This window comes from Tachyglossus aculeatus, chromosome 7 (genome assembly GCF_015852505.1).
Source record: "Tachyglossus aculeatus isolate mTacAcu1 chromosome 7, mTacAcu1.pri, whole genome shotgun sequence".
Classification (NCBI taxonomy): Eukaryota; Metazoa; Chordata; class Mammalia; order Monotremata; family Tachyglossidae; genus Tachyglossus; species Tachyglossus aculeatus.
Window position 1 is genome coordinate 45,019,717 of NC_052072.1, and position 19,404 is coordinate 45,039,120.

The window sequence follows — 19,404 nt, forward strand, 5'->3', positions numbered from 1 at the left end:
TATTAATTTTTGGCTGCCTGGTTGTTTCTTTCGGTGAACCTCTGATGTGGTATATAAAACAAGTAGAGAAATGAATAATAATTTATATCCACCTTTCTACACCATTCAGCAGTCTGAGTGGTTTCATGTGTAGGTCACTTTCCAATGCATATTGGGTAAGAGAGCCCCATTCTTTGTGGTAGCATAAACACTTTAAGTAGTCCTATCTTCTTATCATGGCTGAGAGATCTAAATTTAAACATTTTGTGCTTAAAGTAGTTTTAAAAGTCCCCAGGTAGTTGGTAACATTTCCCTCCTTTCAGTTCTTTATCTTCACATACACATCTCAGCAGTATTGCTTAGCTTCGGACTGAAGAATCTGTATTTTCCAAGGGACGGGAAGTTGCTCACCTGTTACCTAAGAGAGTGTTCAAGGATGCTAGATTTGACTCATCTCCTTTCTGAAACTGAGCGCAACGTTCGTGTTCTCCGTTATGCCAGTGTGCCAGAGCCCAAGGTGGGCCTGAAACCTGTTTCCCACGCCGCTAGCCTTTGCCGATGGTCTGACCACCATCACCCCCATCCCACCCCAATCTCTCTGAAGTACATCTAGGGTGTCGGAACTAGCCAGAAATTATTGTAGCATGCACCCACTGTAGAAAAAAATCTCCGTTCAGATAACACCCCTTGCACGGCAGCCGTTGCGTATAAAGTGTCGCAGTAGCAGTCTGACTCTGTCCTCCTTCTTGTCCTCAGAGACCCCCAAGATGAATCCTGTTGTGGAACCTCTATCCTGGATGCTAGGCACCTGGCTCTCAGACCCCCCAGGAGATGGCATCTTCCCTACGCTGCGGCCCTTTCAATATCTGGAGGAGGTGCATATCTCCCACGTGGGGCAGCCTATGCTGAACTTCTCGTAAGTCTGGAATCTCGTTTCTCTCCGTAGAAGCCTGGGAAAATGATGGGAGCCGCCTTTAATCGGGAGGGACTGTCCCGCAGCAAAGGAGAGTTAAGACCCCTAAAGATGCAAAGCCATTAGGAGAGAGAACGAAAGGAATTTGGGAAGTACATTTCGGAAAGATACTTAGCGCTCTTGCTTCCCTGAAAACAGCCAGTTGTGTATCCAGCTAACTGGCCGGCAGTTAGCCTTTTGATACCACTCTTGCGTCCTTGCGGTTGTTGTTAACATAAAATTAACAGGTGCCTTGAGGTGAGCCCAGAAGTAAATGGGTGTGCTTGAAATGGTGACCCAGTAAATAACCAGTATGCATATGTTCAACCTAATTAGGCATTAAATTTAGTCACTTGCCTAGTCACCGAATTAACGGTGCTGAAAACTGCCCCTTGAGAAAAGCTAATAATAATAATGGCATTTATTAAGCGCTTACTATGTGCAAGGCACTGTTATTGTTCACTTTTCAGATGTGCATAACTCTTTCAGGCTATAGTAATGTTGACTAATGGTTCTGGATGGAAAATAAAAAATTGACAAAGAGTTTCTTTGTAAGAACCCTTTTTAGGATTGATTACTCTCTCTTTTATGATAAAAGATGGAACATGCCCCAAATTTTTAAGTCCCTTAAAAGTTTATTGTGATTTTTGCTTTGTTATGCTTTTATGATTGGTGGAAGAAAGGTGACTTAAAAAAATCCATCACACCCAAATCCCTAAATCAGTTATAAGAAGTAATATAAAGATAGAATAAACAATATGAATTGTAACTAATTCATCAGAGCGCTCACTTGTGGGTAGCACGTTCAAACAGTAACTCATCATCCTAGGGGTTGGAAATGAAATTATTGGGAACAAACTGCAGTAACATTCTGGGAAAAGAGTACATGACTTGACAACATCCAGAATGAAGTATTTGTGTTATGGAGCAGCCATAGCTTAGTTCTGAACACATCAAATTTTATAAATGTTATTTCTGTGGTAAATTCGACTGAAATCAGACATTCTCTTAGTAATGCTAATAATGATACCTTGAATTTGTATGATACCTTTATTTTTTCCAAAGTCCTTTTTACATGACATGTCTCATTTGGTCCTCACAACATCACTGTGAGGTAGGAAGAAGGTGTTATTATTGTTCCCATTTTACAGATGAAGATAATCAATAGTATTGATTGAGGGCCGACTGTACTGTATTAGGTACTTGGGAGGGTACAAAGGATCAATAGACCCGGTCCCTGCCATCAATAAGTTTGCAATGTAGTGGAGGAGATGGACACGAAATTACAAACAGGAGGAGGTAATGGAGTATAAGGAGAGGAGTGAATACAGTATGCTTATGTGCAAGGAAGTGCTAAATTGGGAGTTAGGAAGGATATAGGGATATTTGATGGACGGAGGCTTGTCTTCCTTCTCTCCCCAACTTTCTTAAATTGCAGAATTAAATTTCCGGTTTTTCCTGTTCTTGAAGTTGTCCAAATTGAGATTTGTACTGGTGCCACTTATTTCAAACATTGGGAAGACTTGAAAGACGCAGCGTGGCCTAGTAGAAAGAGCACGACCCTTGGAGTCAGAGGGCCTAGGGTCTAATCCCAACACTGCCTTTTGTCTGCTCTGTGATCTTGGGCAACTCACATAACTTTTCTGTGCCTAAATTACCTCATCCGTAAAATGGAGGTTGAGACTTTGAGCCCCAAATGGGACATGGACTGCGTCCAACCTGATTAGTTTGTATCTACCCCAGTTCATAGTACAGCAGCAGGCACATAGTAAAAAAAAACTAAGGAGGTTGAAAGATAAGGGCAAGATTTTTGGTTGCTCATTGTACTTTGGACCACACTATGTGCTAGGTTGTTTCTGAGGCCTAACATCGTATTGGGTTTTCTGCATTAGAATCCGCAGCCGGGTACCCTAAAGTTCAAACCAATGGATGGGTGGAAAAGGATTCTCTTAAAGAGCAAACAAGGGAAAACCAGCACTTCATTGATTAATAATTAAGCCTTGATCCCATAGCATCAACGTGGTGAGATGGACACAGGGGATCTGGGATCTTCCCCTCTCTCCATCCTCTGCAATTGTTCCTTCAATGTGGTTTGCTCTTTTTTTTTCCTGCCAGTGTTCAAATTTTAAAACAAAACACTGAGGAGCTAACATGCTAAACCCAGAGCAGACCAGGAGCACAAGTGCAATTTCTTCTCGGTGCAGGAAGCATAGGATGAACAACTTATTTCTCAGTCAGTAGAGACAGAGCATGTTATGGAAGTGATGATCTCATTAAGAACATGAGTCCCATGTGGGACAGGGACTCTGTCCAACCCTATTCTCTTGTACCCACCCCAGTGCTTAGTACAGTGTCCAGCATGGTAAGCTTAACAAATATTAGTATTAGTATTATTGTCAGTGTCCGTTGTTGCCGAGAACAAGGAAGCATGCTGTAAGGCCATTCGGTGAGTGTTGAGGGCTGAGTTGTGAAGTGGAAGCAGTAACCAAAGTGGAGGAGGTTTGACCAAGACCTAGAAAAAAAATGCCAAAAAGATAGTTATTTTCTTAAGAAAGAGAGAGAAGGTAAAGCCATGTCAAGCTGACTTTGGAATGGCGGGGTAACCCAGACCAGTTGGCTCTGTCAGGCTTTGGCTGACCTCAATTCACTGCCATGTGGGACACAGATGTGGAGTAGAGCTTGGTTCTAAACCCAGACCACTCCCCAAAGATGCTGGAATGGTGGGCCGGTTCCGGGTATTTCAGTCTTCCAAGGTTATATCTTAGGGAATTCAGACCAAACCAACCTGCTCCAAACAGCCTCTTGGCAAATCAGAACCTCCCCAAATCACTCCTGGAGTGGGAGCCAACTTGGGCCCAGAGCAGGGCTGGGCAGTGCACTTGACCACCCTGGAAGTGCTCTGGATTAGGCAACGACTGTGACAAAATACTCTTGTGTTACATTTCATGGCGTAGTGGATAGAGCACAGGCCCGGGAGTCAGAAAGTCACGAGTTCTAATCCCGGCTCAGCCACACGTCTGCTGTGTGACCTCGGGTAAGTCACTTAATTTCTCTGTGCCTCAGTTACCTCATCTGTAAAATGGGGATTGAGACTGTGAGTCCCATGTGAAACAAGGGACTGCGTCCAACCCAATTTTCTCATATCCACCCAAACGCTTAATACATGGGACAGAGACTGTGTCCGACCCGATCTGCTTGTATCCACCCCAGCGCTTAGTACAATACCTCGTGCCTAGTAAGACACTCAACAAATACCATAGTAATAATAATAATGATTATTATTATTTCCCAATTTCCCGCTTAGGTTCAACGCCTTCCATCCAGACACTAGGAAACCAATGCACAGGGAATGTGGATTCATTCGCCTCAAGCCTGACACCAACAAGGTGGCCTTCGTCAGCGCCCAGAACACAGGTATTGACCCAATCTGTTGCCCTTCAGACATTCAGAAGGTCATGGGTTCTAATCCCAGATCCACCACTTGTCTCCTGTGTGGCCTTCACTTCTCTGGGCCTCAGTTACCTCATCTGTAAAATGGGGGTTGAGACTGTGAGCCACCTGGGACAGGGACTGTGTCAACCCCAAGTTGCTTGCATCCACCCCAGCACTTAGTACAGTGCCTGGCATTTAGTCAGCACTTAACCACTAACACAGTTATTATTATGATGATTAGATCTCTTCAAATGGCTTTTGCCTGAGTGAGAAGAGAAAAGCTTTGTCTGGAGTGTCACCTTTATTCCAATTAATCGGCACTGGCAATGTCATTGTTACTTTGCTGCTATTAAAATTTTGAAAGGTATGAAGAGAGTGTGCGAGGTACTTTGCCGCTATTATTAAAGTTATTAAGCCGCATGTATCTCCCTAACTTTTTCCACTCACTGTTCAAAGTGAGACCTGTGTCCTTGTGGGTAAGTACTGCAGTGGCAACATAAAATTTTGCCATAATGGTTTCCCACACTGGAGTTCCTCAATATATTTTGTCATTTATGAGCAGAGAGTTGTAACTAGGGTTATTAAGAAAGAAAGGCCTATTTAGTCCTGGCTCTGGCAGGAAGCAAACAATCACATCACTTTAAATTTCAAATGTGACATTTTGACTACTTCCTTAGAGTTCAGAATTGGGTGTGGCCTAAAAGCTGCAAGTTAATAGCTTACAGAACCTGTGTCTCCATTTTTATTTTTACTGTGAATGTGAAAGCCAGGAGGAGAATAAGTAAAAATTGGCCGTTAGTAACCCATTTTTTGTGTTTTTTTGTGCAAACTGACAGACTGGCTTTTTGGAAGATTTTTCAGTAACATCGCAGTACGTGCACCTGACGGTGACTATTAATTGCACTCCAAATTGTGCCAGTCATATTTTCCAATGAGTCTGGCGTGATGGAGCAGTATCTGTTATCCTTATCGGTATGTTATTTTATTGATGGAAAATAGAAACCATCAATATTACATTTTAATCAATCAATCAATCAATCAATCAATCAATCGTATTTATTGAGCGCTTACTATGTGCAGAGCACTGTACTAAGCGCTTGGGAAGTACAAATTGGCATCACATTTTAATCACTACTCTATAGTATTTACACCACCCATTTAAGTTAAACTCCCCTCCTTTTAATACCTTAACTGGCCATTGCCTATTCCAGACTCCAGTCACACTTCCTGGAAGCAAAGGACAAAATAGGTGGAAGATATAATAATAATAATGATGATGGCATTTGTTAAGCGCTTACTATGTGCAAAGCACTGTTCTAAGTGCTGGGGAGGTTACAAGCTGATCAGGTTGTCCCCCGGGGGGCTTACAGTCTTCATCCCCATTTTACAGATGAGGTAACTGAGGCCCAGAGAAGTTAAGTGACTTGCCCAAAGTCACACAGCTGACAGTTGGCAGAGCTGGGATTTGAACCCACGGCCTCTGATTCCAAAGCCCGTGCTCTTTCCACTGAACCATGCTGCTTCTCTCGGCAGGAAGAGGTACTTGGAGGGCATGCTCAGATAACGGAATTTGTAATCCATTCCTTTATAAACATGTCCCTGGAACAAAGTGCTGCCATTCTGGCCAGTTTTGGGAGAGGGGCAGCTCTGAAAATTGTGAGTGTGGATGACAAAGTGAGGCACTCTGCACATCTGTTACACCAAAAAGTGGATGTCTCCGAGTATGGCTTAGTGAAAAGCTGTGTGGCTGATTTAATAATAATAATAATAATAATGATGGCATTTAGTAAGCGCTTACTATGTGCAAAGCACTGTTCTAAACGCTGGGGAGGTTACAAGGTGATCAGGTTGTCCCAAGGGGGGCTCACAGTCTCAATCTCCATTTTACAGGTGAGGTAACTGAGGCCCAGAGAAGTTAAGTGACTTGCCCAAAGTCACACAGCCGACAGTTGGCAGAGCCGGGATTTGAACCCATGACCTCTGACTCCAAAGCCCGGGCTCTTTCCGTTGAGCCACGCTGATTTAGCCTGGTATCACCTCCAGCGTCTGGAACTAGTCATGGCCTCCCTTCAAGGAGATAACCCGAGAGAATGTATTTCCTCTTGAAAATTTTTAGGTTGACCACAAGTAGGAAGCAGCGTCTTGGCCAGGGTCGATTTTATTTCCAATTGTGATATATACTTGAGAGGAAACAAAAGAAGTCGTGAGCAACTCATCTTCTGGTAGCTGCTAGAGGTGAAAGTAACACGATTATCCCTCCTCTTTCAGGTATCGTGGAAGTGGAGGAGGGTGAAGTGAACGGACACGAACTGTCCATAGCATCGCACTCCATAGCTAGGATCTCCTTTGCCAAGGGGCCTCACGTCGAACAGGTGAGCATCTTATTAACAAGCAGTGGGGACAGGTAAGGGAAACACCGAGGAATCCAACAAGAAGAAATTTTAGCACAGGGACAGATAATGAGAGTGCTTGCTTTAGTGCCCCAGGCTTTGAGGCATGTAAGAACTGTTTTCCTTTATCATCTATTCAGCTGTTTCAGCTCTCTGCTTGCCTGTAGTACTAATTACTGGGAGGAGTGTGTAATCAGGGTGCTTAAACAGTGGTGTGGAGGAGAGGCCCCGGTTCGGAGTGGATGTTCTCGGGGTGGGTGGGAGAAAACGTTGAAATCACAAAGGTACGGTTTGTCAAAGGCTCCGTTCCAGGAAACGAACAGAACAACGTGGCCCTTAACTCAATCTATTGAGAGTGCCTTCTATAGGAGTCTGACTTCCTTGGGAGCAATCAGTGATATTTATCGAGTGCTTACTGTGTGCAGAGCATTGTTCTAAAGCGCTTGAGAGAGGTTAATACAATAGAATTGGTAGACCCAATCGCCGCCCTCAAGGAACTTAGAGTTCCCGTGGTTCATGCTACACAAGTTCCCTAGGTTTTCGCTTTTTCTTGAAATGTTTAGTTCAAGCCTCTCCAGGACAACAGAAGCATAATACGGCTCTGTCGGTGAGGTATGGAGGTAAAGATTCCTTACAAATGCAAAATATTTGACTTTTGGCTTGCGGTAAAAAAAAACCATGATGGAGAAGATCTCTTTGTTGCTCTCAGAAAGTCTTCCTGAGGCTCTTGGGAATGTTACTTAGAGCAGAATACTCTGTTATGTTTGCTGTTTTTCCATCATTAATTCACAATTAACCACTAACCAACTCACTAACTTTTCCTCCGAGTCAGTAATAAGTAGCATTTGAGTAGGGGTGAGTTACGTATTTGCTTTCATAAAGACCTCTTTACATTTGCTCATTACTTTAGGGAAACTTGCCCTTTTAGTTGATTTGTCAATCTGAAGTCATAAATTTAAGCTTTGAGACATGGGATGCAAGTTCCTAATAAAATAGTGCAGTACATTTTGTACATAATAGTTGATGCTTGATTGCCTTTTCATTACTGGATGGCGGCATCATTATGGTGTTTTGAATTCATAATTTCAGGACTACATTTAAAGTGTTCCATTCATTCTTAAAATGAATTCTATAAATCTCGGTGTCTGGTGTCTGTGAACGGGAGAAAGGTATTCCTCAGGGGACTCGCCCATGGAGAACCTGTCAGACCAACTATTTTTCTCTAAGGTGATTTATGTTGCTACAATCTTGGGTAAAATTTTTATTCTGCTCCCTAGGATACTGGCAGGGGAAAATCTTCACATCTTCAGTCCTCGTGGACTAAGCTTCTCCAAGTAAAGCTATTTCCAATTTCCCCCACCCATAGATTTGTCTTCCTCACTGTGCCACTGCTCCCTTGAAGGCAGAACTGTTCCTGGCTGTGAGAGAGTAGTTAAGCAGGTCACAGTCTGCTGATTGAGTCTCTCAAGGCGTGTGTGAGATCATAGAGTAGAAACTGAGGGAAGGGATTATCCAGATTGAGGCTAACCCAGTTTTACAACTCTACACTAAAATTATTATACTGTTTATCATTTGAGGGTGTACATTCCCAAAATGTATGAATTGCTCTGTGATATGATATTTAGGGATATAAATGCTAGCCTCTATTATATCCAGATACCAACTTCTCACCCTGTTTTTTCTTTTGCTCATTTACTACCATTCACAATATGTCACCTTTAGTCTGCTGTTTCTTCAATGCCTACCCTATAGCAACTTGGTGTCTTAAACAATACTTTAGTTAGAGGCTTGAGAATTGAGAAGGAGTAAAGAGACTTTAAAAGTAACCAGTCCTACTTTTAGGCAACTCTTTCCGATTATAAGCAGTAAAAGTGAATCAACAAATACAAGGGCATCTATTTGAGGTATTCATGAAAAATCTCCATGAAACATCAGGTCCCGGCTCTTTAAGCACATAGTGGGGTCATGTAGAAACAGACCCAGCAGGATGTTGGGGAATAAAAGGGTCATTTAAAATGACCATTTACAGTATTTTATTTAGCCACTTTTAAATTTAAGAAATTTGTTTTCGAGTGGGCAGCTCAAGTTCAATTTAGAACCTGAAGGTGGCAACAGCAGATTCAGTTTACTTTTTACTATGTTATTATGTTCCTGTGATTGGAAAAGACATTGACCTTTAACTATGGTAAATCCTTTTTCAACATAAAACCAAAAATGAATTCCACCACCTGGAACATATCTTCACCCAGGCAAAGAAATTCGTTCAAGTTTTCACCCCGCTGTAGAAATCTCTACTGCTTAAGTCTGAAGCCCCAGTTTGTCAATTCTGAAGTACCTAAAGCCCTTTTAAACATTGTTTTAGGGGTGCTGGGAGAGGTTTGGGGTTTTTTTTCTTGTTTTGGAGAGCTACTTCCCTTTCTTGTTTAGTATCATTTATGTTAGACCAACAAATCAAACTGAAGCTTCCGAAGAAGCTTTATTCTTTCTGTTCTTCACCCCCCGTTAAAGCAAGACACTTCCTCCCCGCGCATACACATTCACACTCGCTCCTCCACCTTTTTCTCTGTAAAACTATTCTCTTTTCATGAGAAGGTGGCAATGAAAATAATTCTTTTGACTTTTAGCACTTTCCTATTAAAAGCATAAAGCTAAAATAACATTTTTTTTTTTAATTCCTCAAAGGACCCCCAAATTTCATGTCAATTTTCCCACTATGGCTAGTACAGGCACTTGTCCTGGCGTAACTACTGAGGCAACCTGATTACCTTGCCTCCAGTCTCTCCCCACTCTAGTCCATACTTCACTCCCCTGCAAGGATGATGTTTTCTAAAATATCGTTCTGCACACATCTCTCCCTTCCTCAACAACCTCCGATGATTGCTCATTGTTTTCCACACTAGCAGAAACCTCTATGTTTTAATAGTACTGGCGTTTATTAAGTGCTTACTATGTGCAAAGCACTGTTCTAAGCTCTGGGAAGGTTACAAGGTGAACAGGTTGTCCCACAGGGGGCTCACAGTCTTAATCCTCATTTTACAGATGAGGGAACTGAGGCACAGAGAAGCTAAGTGAGTTGCCCAAAGTCACACAGCTGACAATTGGCAGAGCCGGGATTCGAACCCATGACCTCGGACTCCAAAGCCCGTGCTCTTTCTACTGAGCCGCGCTGCTTCTCTGTTTGTCAAGGCGTCTACTATGTGCCACGTACTGTTCTAAGTGCTGGGGTAGATATGGGCTATTCAGGATGGACAGAGTCCTTGTCCCACATGGGGCTCACAGTCTTAATAATATTGCCCAGTCTTCTGTTTATATAATATCTTTGCTTTATATAATCCTTTGCACCTCTATTTTGCAACGTGGCTCAGTGGAAAGAGCACGGGCTTGGGAGTCAGAGGTAATGGGTTCAAATTCCAACCCCGCCAACTATCAGCTGTGTGACCTTGGGCAAGTCACTTAGCTTCTCTGTGCCTCAGTTACCTCATCTGTAAAATGGGGATTAAGACTGTGAGCCCCACGTGGGACAACCTGATCACCTTGTATCCTCCTCAGCGCTTAAAACAGTGCCTTGCACATAGTAAGCTCTTAGCAAATGTCATTATTATTATTATGATTGTTAGTACTAGATCAGAAAAATTGTTTTCCTTCAAAGTGTAAGTGGATGCTAGCTTTAAGTTCCAAGAATATCTTTGCCATGCTATGGAAATTACTATTTGAGTCATGCTGGGTCCATTCATTGATGCCTTAACCATGTTGCCTCAGATGAAGAGAATATTTATTCTTTATGGTGGAGAGGCAAGGCAAGGTTTGTCCTACTTGCATTTAACTTCAGTGCCCACATTATCAATATTTTCATTTCAAACTGTATGGCATTTCCAGAGTTTTATTCAAGAGTGGTTTATGACCAACACATGTGTTTATAGAAATCGATGGTAAAAAACTGCTAATAGGAGCATGAGCTTGGGAGTCAGAAGTCCTGGGTTCTGTTTCTGGTTCTGCCATTTGCCTGCTGTGTGACCTTGGGCAAGTCACTTAGCTTTTCTGTTCTTCAGTTTCCTCTCTGTAAAATGGGGATTTAAACCTTGCTTTCCCTGTTGGCCTGTGAGTTCCACTGGGTCAGGGGCCATGACTGACATAATAATAATAATAATAATGACATTTGTTAAGCGCTTACTATGTGCAAATCACTGTTCTAAGTGCTAGGGAGGATATAAGGTGATCAGGATGTCCCACATGGGGCTCACAGTCCCCATTTACAGATGAGGCAACTGAGGCCCAGAGAAGTTAGTGACTTGCCAAAAGTCACACAGCTGACAATTGGCGGAGACGGGATTCGAACCCATGACCTCTGACTCCCAAGCCCATGCCCTTTCCACTGAGCCACGCTGCTTCTCCACGCTGACATGATTAACTTGTGTCTACCCCAGGACTTAGAACACTGCTTGACACATAGTGCTTCACAAATTCCATAGTTATTAAAAGACAACTAAAGCAGAACTGGGGTTAAATTCAGCTGCCCTAGCTGTCAGCTAAAATATCTCCTTTCTGTACATTGGAAAGCACCTGGCTTTAAGCCAGAGAACAAGCGTCCAACCTCCTTACTATTATGTATTTATATTCTCTTTTGGAGTGGAATTGTGCTCTGAAGCATTAAAAAACTCCAGATGATATGGGCACTCTTTGCTCGGCAGTTATTTAAAACCAAATCCACAAAGCAGTTTCTCTAAAAATTCTGGAAATGTTTACTTAAACTGAACTTTTAGAACCAAGGAGCTTTTACTGCACTTTATTCATGTACGGGGATTTGGGGTTTTATTTTTTGTCTGTTATTGTTTAAGAATCTTTTTGAGAAAGCTTTTTAACTTTTTCTCTTCCCTCTAATGGGTTAAAACTCAGAAATGGTCAAGCTAGTGAGAAAATCAGCCAGTTACCCTGGTCTAGTAGAAAGAGCTCAGGACTGGTAATCAGGAGACCTGAGTTAACTCTACCAGTTGCCTGCGGTGTGACCTTGGGCAAGTTACTTACCCACTCTGTGCCGAAATTTCCTAATCTCTAAAATGGGGTTAAAACATCCCTTCTCACACCCTCTTAAATGGCAAACCGCATGTGGAATAGGGACTGTGACTGATCTGATAAGTCTTGTAGGTATCCTAGTGTAGTATGGCATGTAGTAACAAATATTGCTGTTAAGACTGTGTGTAGAATTATCCTAGAGTGATTGTCTTGTATCCACCCGGGGCAACCTAGTGCTTGGCACATAGTAAGTGATGATAAATACTATTTTTATTATTAATTATCCTGGTTACCCTGATTTGGAAGGAGGGGAAAAACTAGACAATTTTCCCCAAACTGTACTATCCTTTCTGTATTAACTAAAGTTTAGTTATTCATCTGTCTTACTGTTAGAAATCTGAGCCCCCAATTTCTATTATGTTGTGATCAGTGGTCACATGAAGAGCCCAGGCTGCTTAGGAAATGAGGAAATTCTCCATTTTATCCACCCTCTTCCTTTTCTCAGAGTAGATGATTAACTAAAATTCCCCTTCCTCAAGTCCTATATCTTCAACTTTGTCCTTTCTATTGATTTATTTAACAGATCTACCACAGAATCACTAAAACGTACAGAGGAAACTCATTTCTCCTCTTTTTCTGTGAGATTGGAAGCTAACTTGACCGAATTGGAAATTGTCGGGCCATCAGAGAATCTTTTGTTCTCTGTATTGCTAGCCAAATTTGGCAGAGCTCAATGAATTCCACTTCTGACAAACAAGAGAAAAGAGCAAGTCTTAGATCAGTGTAGCCACTAAAACCAAAAGTACTTTGTCTACTGAGTTTCCCTGCAGTTTTTGCCCCAAAAAGGCACAGGGGAAAGAAAGTAGTAACTCTGGGGAAGAGTCCATCGTGTTTTTTAAGAGAAAGATGACAACAACATATTTTTTTTTACAGTCAGCAGAATTAGGAAAAGACTAGCCAGGATCATCCCTAAAACTTTTCATTATGTTGCCAATTTGTACTTCCCAAGCGCTTAGTACAGTGCTCTGCACATAGTAAGCGCTCAATAAATACGATTGATGATGATATGCATGGATCCCAATGCACATTCAGTCTTTGTCCATAAAAGGGAACCCCAGGCCATCCTACTGAAAGAAACTGAGTAACCGGAACTGGATCCAAAAAAACTCATCTTTTATTCAAATATTCACCGCTTCAGCAAGTATCACTCTTGAAAAACGCCCACACTATTACCAAGCAGAATCTTGCCTCATGCTGGCTGGGTACCAAACCCTTGGGACTCCCTCTTGTAAAAATCTGTTTTCAGCTTTACTGTTTAGCATTTTGGAATCGGCCCTAGTGAAAGCTCTCTGCCTTCCACACTGCTCACTTCTCAGTACAGTCAAGGTGAATTTCAATTACATCCTTTCATTCTTGACCTTCAAGTTCTGCAACACCTATTAGTACCTACTTTTTCTTTTTCTCTTTTTTTAAAAAAAATCTTTAAGCTGCCTCCTCCATTATGTGTGCTCTTGAAACTTGGTCTCTCTAGGGGCTTTAGGGGCAAGGTATGTACTCTAGCAGTATAAACTTAGAGTTTAATTTGTAAATATATACATTTAGGAATCTCCCCCTATAACATTTAACAATTACATCGTTCATGCCTGAGTTAGCTCATTATACAGTGCTTTGGGAAGGGCAGGAATTCCCTGATTCAGAAACACCTAATAAGTGGGAGGGTACTGAATGATAAAATGCCACAAAAATTAACACACACTATAGATCTGGAGATTTGCTCCTTCACTTGAAATGTTCAATTGTGCTGGTATAGACCAGTTTCAAGGTGACCTTTTCTGTCTTTTTTTAGGTTGTTGTTGTTTAAAAGCTTTAAACCAAGGCTGGCTGTTGTTGTCAGTCCATTGGTTGACCGACCAAAATGGTCTGGGTACCTGCCTTCAGATGTAGTATTTATTGAGCTCTCCGTTGGTGTGTGCACTGTACTAAGTGCTTGGGAAGTAAAAAAACATAAAAAGTGACATTCATTCATTCATTCAATCATATTTATTGAGCGCTTACTATGTGCAGAGCACTGTACTAAGCGCTTGGGAAGTACAAGTTGGCAACATAGAGAGAACGGTCCCTACCCGACAGCGGGCTCACAGTCTAGAAGGGGGAGACAGACAACGAAACAAAACATATTCACAAAATAAAATAAATAGAATAAATATGTACAAGTAAAATACAGTAATAAATATGTTTCTAGTCCTCAAGGGGCTTGGATTCCAATGAGGAAGACAGACAAAAATATTCCCAAATAGAGTAATCATATATAATTGAATGTACAATTGAATAAATATATAGACAAAAGTTCCAAGTTAGGGTAGTAGTAAATTAATAAATTCTAGAGATGGCTGATAGGTTTTGTCTGATTTAGGGTGCTGGGAATTCCTTGGGCAGGACTTGTTGGAGGAAGAGGGATTTTAGGAGGGCTTTCAGTTTATTGTGCACTTAGTACAGGGTTCTGCCCTCAGTAAGTGCCCAGTAAATACCCTTGATTGATTGACTGATTTGGGGAAGGGAAGGAGTTCCATGCCAGGGGAAAGGCCTGAGTAAGGGAACAGAAGTAAGAGAATCGAGAGTGAAGTACAGTTAGATGGTTAGCTTGGGGGCGGAGGGGGTGGGGGAATAATGGATGAAGAGAACAGAAAGGTCAAGTTGAGTGAGTTGGTGGTGGGGCTTGAGGCTGATTGTGAGGAGTCTTCCTTGAAGCAGTGTGGCTCAGTGGGAAGAGCGCTGGCTTGGGAGTCAGGTGACCTGGGTTCTAATCCCAGCTCCACCAATTCTGTGACCTTGGGCAAGTCACTTAACTTCTCTGCCCCTAGGTTACCTCATCTGAAAAATGAGGATTAAACCCTACCCCCACTTACACTTAGACTGTGAGCCCCATGTGGGACAAGGATTCTGTCCCACCTGATTGTCCCTACCCCTGTGCTTAGTACAGTGCTTTGCAGATAGTAAGCACTTAAGTACAGTTGAAAAAAAAAATCACCCTGAACATTTTATTGCCATTACGGTCTTTTTTTGAATGCTAGTATCTGGACAGAGAAGTCTGTCAAGTGACAGTCTCAGTTTAACCCACCAATTCCTGTAAGACTTCACAAATTACCAATCTAGAAATACAATCTTTTTGAAGCAGATGAAAAAAACATCAAGGCCAAGTGCTGAAAATGTAGCTCTTTCTTTTGGAACAGATCCAGAATGGTTCCCCTTTGTTCAATCTCTCTGGCCTCTGGGTTAGCTCATTGGCTGTCTCAAGGGAAAAGCTAGCTTCATTGTTCTAGAGGTGGAGGGTTTAATCCGTGTAGAGCATTTAGGCTTCGAGTTTAGTTCCTCATAGACTTTGAGTGGTGTATTTACTCAGTGCTCTGATGCCCAACACTTCCTGACTATGTCAAGAAATAGTATTTGTTCCCTGAGTTCCTCCATCAGGGAAAAAGGCAATATCTGCCGCTTGGATTACCAAAGATTTGGGGGCAACTGTAAGTGAAGCTAATGTTGGTTGTACTCTCCCAAGCGCTTAGTACAGTGCTTTGCATAGTGAGCGCTTTATAAATGCGAGCTAATGAATGAGTGAAAGTCATTGGTTGGTAATCAATCAGTGTTTTTATGGAGCATTTACTATGTGCAGAGCACTGTACTTAGCGCTTGGGAGAGTACAGTCCAGCAGAATTAGCAGAAGTGTTCCTTGGCTTCATTTTCTACTGGTCAGAAGTTTGAATTTGGGGCTGCTTTCAGTAAAATTAGTTGAAGGGCCTGCCAGAAACCCAACATTTCTAAATGATTGTGATCACAACCCATTTGCAATCAATCAGTGGTATTTACTGAGTGCTTACTGTAGGCAGAGCTCTGTAGTAAGCACATGGGAAATTGCAGTACAGTAGGGTTGGTAGACACTGGAGTTGGTAGACACCTTCCCTGTCCAGAATGGGAAAAATCAGCCAGGGATTATCTAAGAAAAAGGTAGAGATTGAGTTTACCAAAACAGAGATTAGGAGGCTCTTTTTTCCTTTCCTAGGAGCGGGTAAAACATTTTCCCAAACCTCGCCTTCCACAAAGCTCTACTGTGTCTTCTGTTAACCATGGTAGCTGGGGAATAGGCAGAGCTCCTGGACAATCACGCTAGTTGTGATCCCGAAAGTCAGCAAAACTTTGTGGTATTTTTGTAATTGTTGATCAGAAACATAGGTTCTGTGTCATTCAATATGTATTTTTGAAGGTCTGACAGAATTACCACAATATTAAATGATTGTGTCCCAAGCTAGAATTAAGAATGAATTTTTTATAGTATAAGCAGTAGTATCTCATTTGCTTCAGGATTTCTTCAAAAATCACCTAAAATCACACAACTCCCTTTCCCTTCTTCGTCCCCCTAGCCCTTCAAAAAATAAAGAAGGTTGAGAAAAATATCGGGACATTCTCATATCCTCCATCAGCATCAAACTGAACTTTTCTCCTTTGGGTTTGTGGACTCTACCTACAGAAGGATCAGGAAATTTACTTAAAATAAGAACTTTAGAGCATCCATTGAAATATATCTTTCCCCAAATTTAAATGGGTTCACCAGACTTCTCTGGTTGCCAGTGAGGGGTTAACTTCACTTACATTGATTGTTGTTTAAAAGCATACTGATTGAAGCTGTCTTTGATTGTGTAACAAACCTCAAAATTCTTAATTTTGTATTATGAAAGAATTCTCCCCAAAAGTACCGAGTTGAATCAGGCATTTGCCCCAGTCATCCAGTGGGTTAGCCATTGACCCTTGATAATTAACTAATTTTGTGTCTTCCTCAAAGGATGACCAGAGGTTACTGGTCAGAATGTGCACATTAAAAATGAAAAATGAATGTGTTTCTGAGCTATGACACCAGAGAACAGCCTGCCAGCTTCTTGTAATCCCAAACAGTCCTCCTTTGGAGTGAAAGATAAGCATGAGAAATTCCAGGCAAATGAAAGCTCTATGGGTGAAAAGTGCAAGGGGGAATGAACTCGGTCCTCTGACTTTTATGAAACTGGCATTACTGAAATCTCCACGGTGTTTCGAGAACATTTGAACTGGTTATGAAGCAGAGTTTATTCAACAGAAAGTCTTAAGAAGTTGCATAGTTCAATATTTTATGTCCACAACACCTGGCAATAAAATTGGTTTTGCGTTTATTGTATACAGAACCTTTGATGATTTTCTAGACATTTTCCCTTCTAAACCATGTGCAGTGAGGTTCAAATCCACTCATTCTACAGATGAGAAACACGTTTAAACTAATCCTCAGTGATAACATATGTTTATTTATGGTGGATCAGATAAATTAATTGCTAGCTACTCAGGCTCCCAGGCTATATTTAGCTCCCTCAGGCATTAGAAGCATTGCCTTCCATTATCTAGAAGTCCATGCAAAGTGGGAATGCGATGGAACTTGGAAGACTGATGCCTCCTTTCTCAAGGTGAGAGGATAGTGTGGTAATCCATCATGTCATCTTGTTTACCCCTTAAATAGTCAAAAACAGCATCTGTTCCAACGACCGGTGATGGTTCCGAAACTATGAACTGAAAGGATTGTAGGTAAAACTATCAAGAAAAAGTCAAATCTTTTTCCCATTTATTTTTTTCAAGGGAGATATGTATGGCAACCTTTTTTTAAAAAAAGTTCAGATTAAAAAAAGTCTTGCTTTTTGAGTTTAAGAAACCATGTTAGGTGATTGTCCTGAAGTTTATGCTTAGCACTCAGTTGATGCGGTATTAGAAGTTTTAAAATAATAACAGTTAGTGTAGTTGTAGATGTTCTTGGGCTCCCTCAGTGCCTGGTGGCTTGCCTCCATTTTCTCTCTAGAATGTAAGCTCGTTGTGGTCAGGGAATGTGACTGTTTATTGTTGTATTGTACTTTCCCAGCATTTAGTACAGTGCTGTGCCCTCAGTAAGCGCTCAATAAATATGACTGACTGAATGACTGACTGACTCTTCCTGAAACAGAAGAGAAAGGTCCTGTAACAGAAACCAACTGTAGGCTGACATGTACAAAGTCCACACTTCAGTTAAGTCAGGAAGCAACTGCTAAATGTTTGGAAACAGCCAAGATATCTTATGCTGTGCAGATTGTTTAGGGGGAGTCATCTACCCTTGATAAGCCATGGTAGCTTTAGCCAGTCAAAACTGGATGCAAAGAATATTCTTTTTCTTTGGGTTTTTTTCCCCCCCCATTTTCCACTTGCAAGGTTTTTTTATTTTTGGTTTTTTTTTTTTAATCTAAGCACTAGCTGGATGATATTGGAACTCCAAAAATTGAAACAATGCAAGAGTGGTTTATATAACACACTAAGAGCTCTGGCATCTGTAGCTAGCCCTAAAAATGTCCTTCAGTACTGCAAAGATGCACAATTGAAGCTATAAAGAGTTTCCTCTCAACAATTGTCATACTTTCATACTTTCTACTTGGTAATAAATTTTGACGGATTTACTTAAGGCACAGATGAATTACACTTTCCTATTCTGAGTATGTAGTGTATTCTTAGTTTGGGATTGAACACTACAGATTTGTTTCGGTTTCGAAGCAACTGCTCTAACTGTGCCCTGATTTACCAATGACTCCTTAGAGATCTTACTGTTTCTCCTGAGAACATCAGCTTCAGGCGAGTGGCCCTGAAGTCTGGTAGGTAGAAGGTAATGAGTTGAAGAATAATCTAAACAAATTCATCTGTGTATCTTGTTTGAAAAATTGAAAAAGGCCTAGATTGCTTTTAAATGAGGAAGAAGATATGCTCCAGTCATCCTCTGCTGAGCAAAATTAAGGTTTTTTTTTTTTGTTTTTTCTTGCTTAGATTACCCGAAAATTCAGACTGAATTCCGAAGGGAAATTAGAACAGACTGTCTCCATGGCAACCACTACACAGCCAATGACTCAACATCTTCATATCACCTACAAGAAGGTGACACCTTAAAGTGGGGAGACAGTTCCCCCACCGAGACAGTGAAGCCCAGACACTGCAATGAGGACAGAAGCAGCTCAGGAAGGAAACACAACAACTTGTATCACAACAGCCCAGATCTGCTGACACAACTGGGAAGTAAAGTTACCCACGGGATTGAGAATGTTACTACGATATTCATGTAACAGTATAGAGAAACCAAATAAAAGGCCCTTATTTTTATGGCTGTGGTTTTGAACATTCTCACTGTGTATGATCTACATCTCTTTGCTGGTGATACTCATTTCCCAAATTCTTGTTTCCTGAAGAGTGGTCAGGAACAACATTCCTCTTTCTAGTAACATTATATGTTCTGGTTTTGTGAAATCTAAAACAGTGGCACAGAGGGATGAACGAGAAGGCCCGGGCTTAAATCGCTGCAAGAATTTGATCAGACATAAGGAAGAGCACATTGACCGTAAGGATGATAAAACATTGGTGATGTTTTTTAAAGAAACAGACGTTCTTCTGATCTCAATAGTTCAAACATTTGCCTGTAGTACTAATGATATTTATTGAGTGACTACTGAGTGCAACGCTTGAGAAAGTACAACAGAGGCAAAGGACACGGTCCCCGCCCACAGAGAATTTACTTTTTACCGGTGGAGGCAGCATCTTTGTGAGTGGAGGAAAACCACTGGGCTA

The 19,404-nt window shown here is 41.5% G+C and overlaps 1 protein-coding gene across 3 annotated transcripts in view; it reads left to right on the top strand.

The window, feature by feature from the left end:
• Nucleotides 1-18,945, top strand: part of THAP4 (THAP domain containing 4) — an 84,403-nt gene extending 65,458 nt beyond the window's left edge. For all 3 annotated transcript variants that reach the window (XM_038748937.1, XM_038748938.1, XM_038748939.1), the window contains 4 exons: nucleotides 736-895; nucleotides 4,236-4,345; nucleotides 6,632-6,735; nucleotides 18,613-18,945. In XM_038748937.1, the coding sequence (XP_038604865.1) occupies nucleotides 736-895; nucleotides 4,236-4,345; nucleotides 6,632-6,735; nucleotides 18,613-18,732 (494 nt within the window). In that variant the 3' untranslated portion in view covers nucleotides 18,733-18,945. The remainder of the gene's footprint in view (nucleotides 1-735; nucleotides 896-4,235; nucleotides 4,346-6,631; nucleotides 6,736-18,612) is intronic.
• Nucleotides 18,946-19,404: the final 459 nt, after the last annotated feature.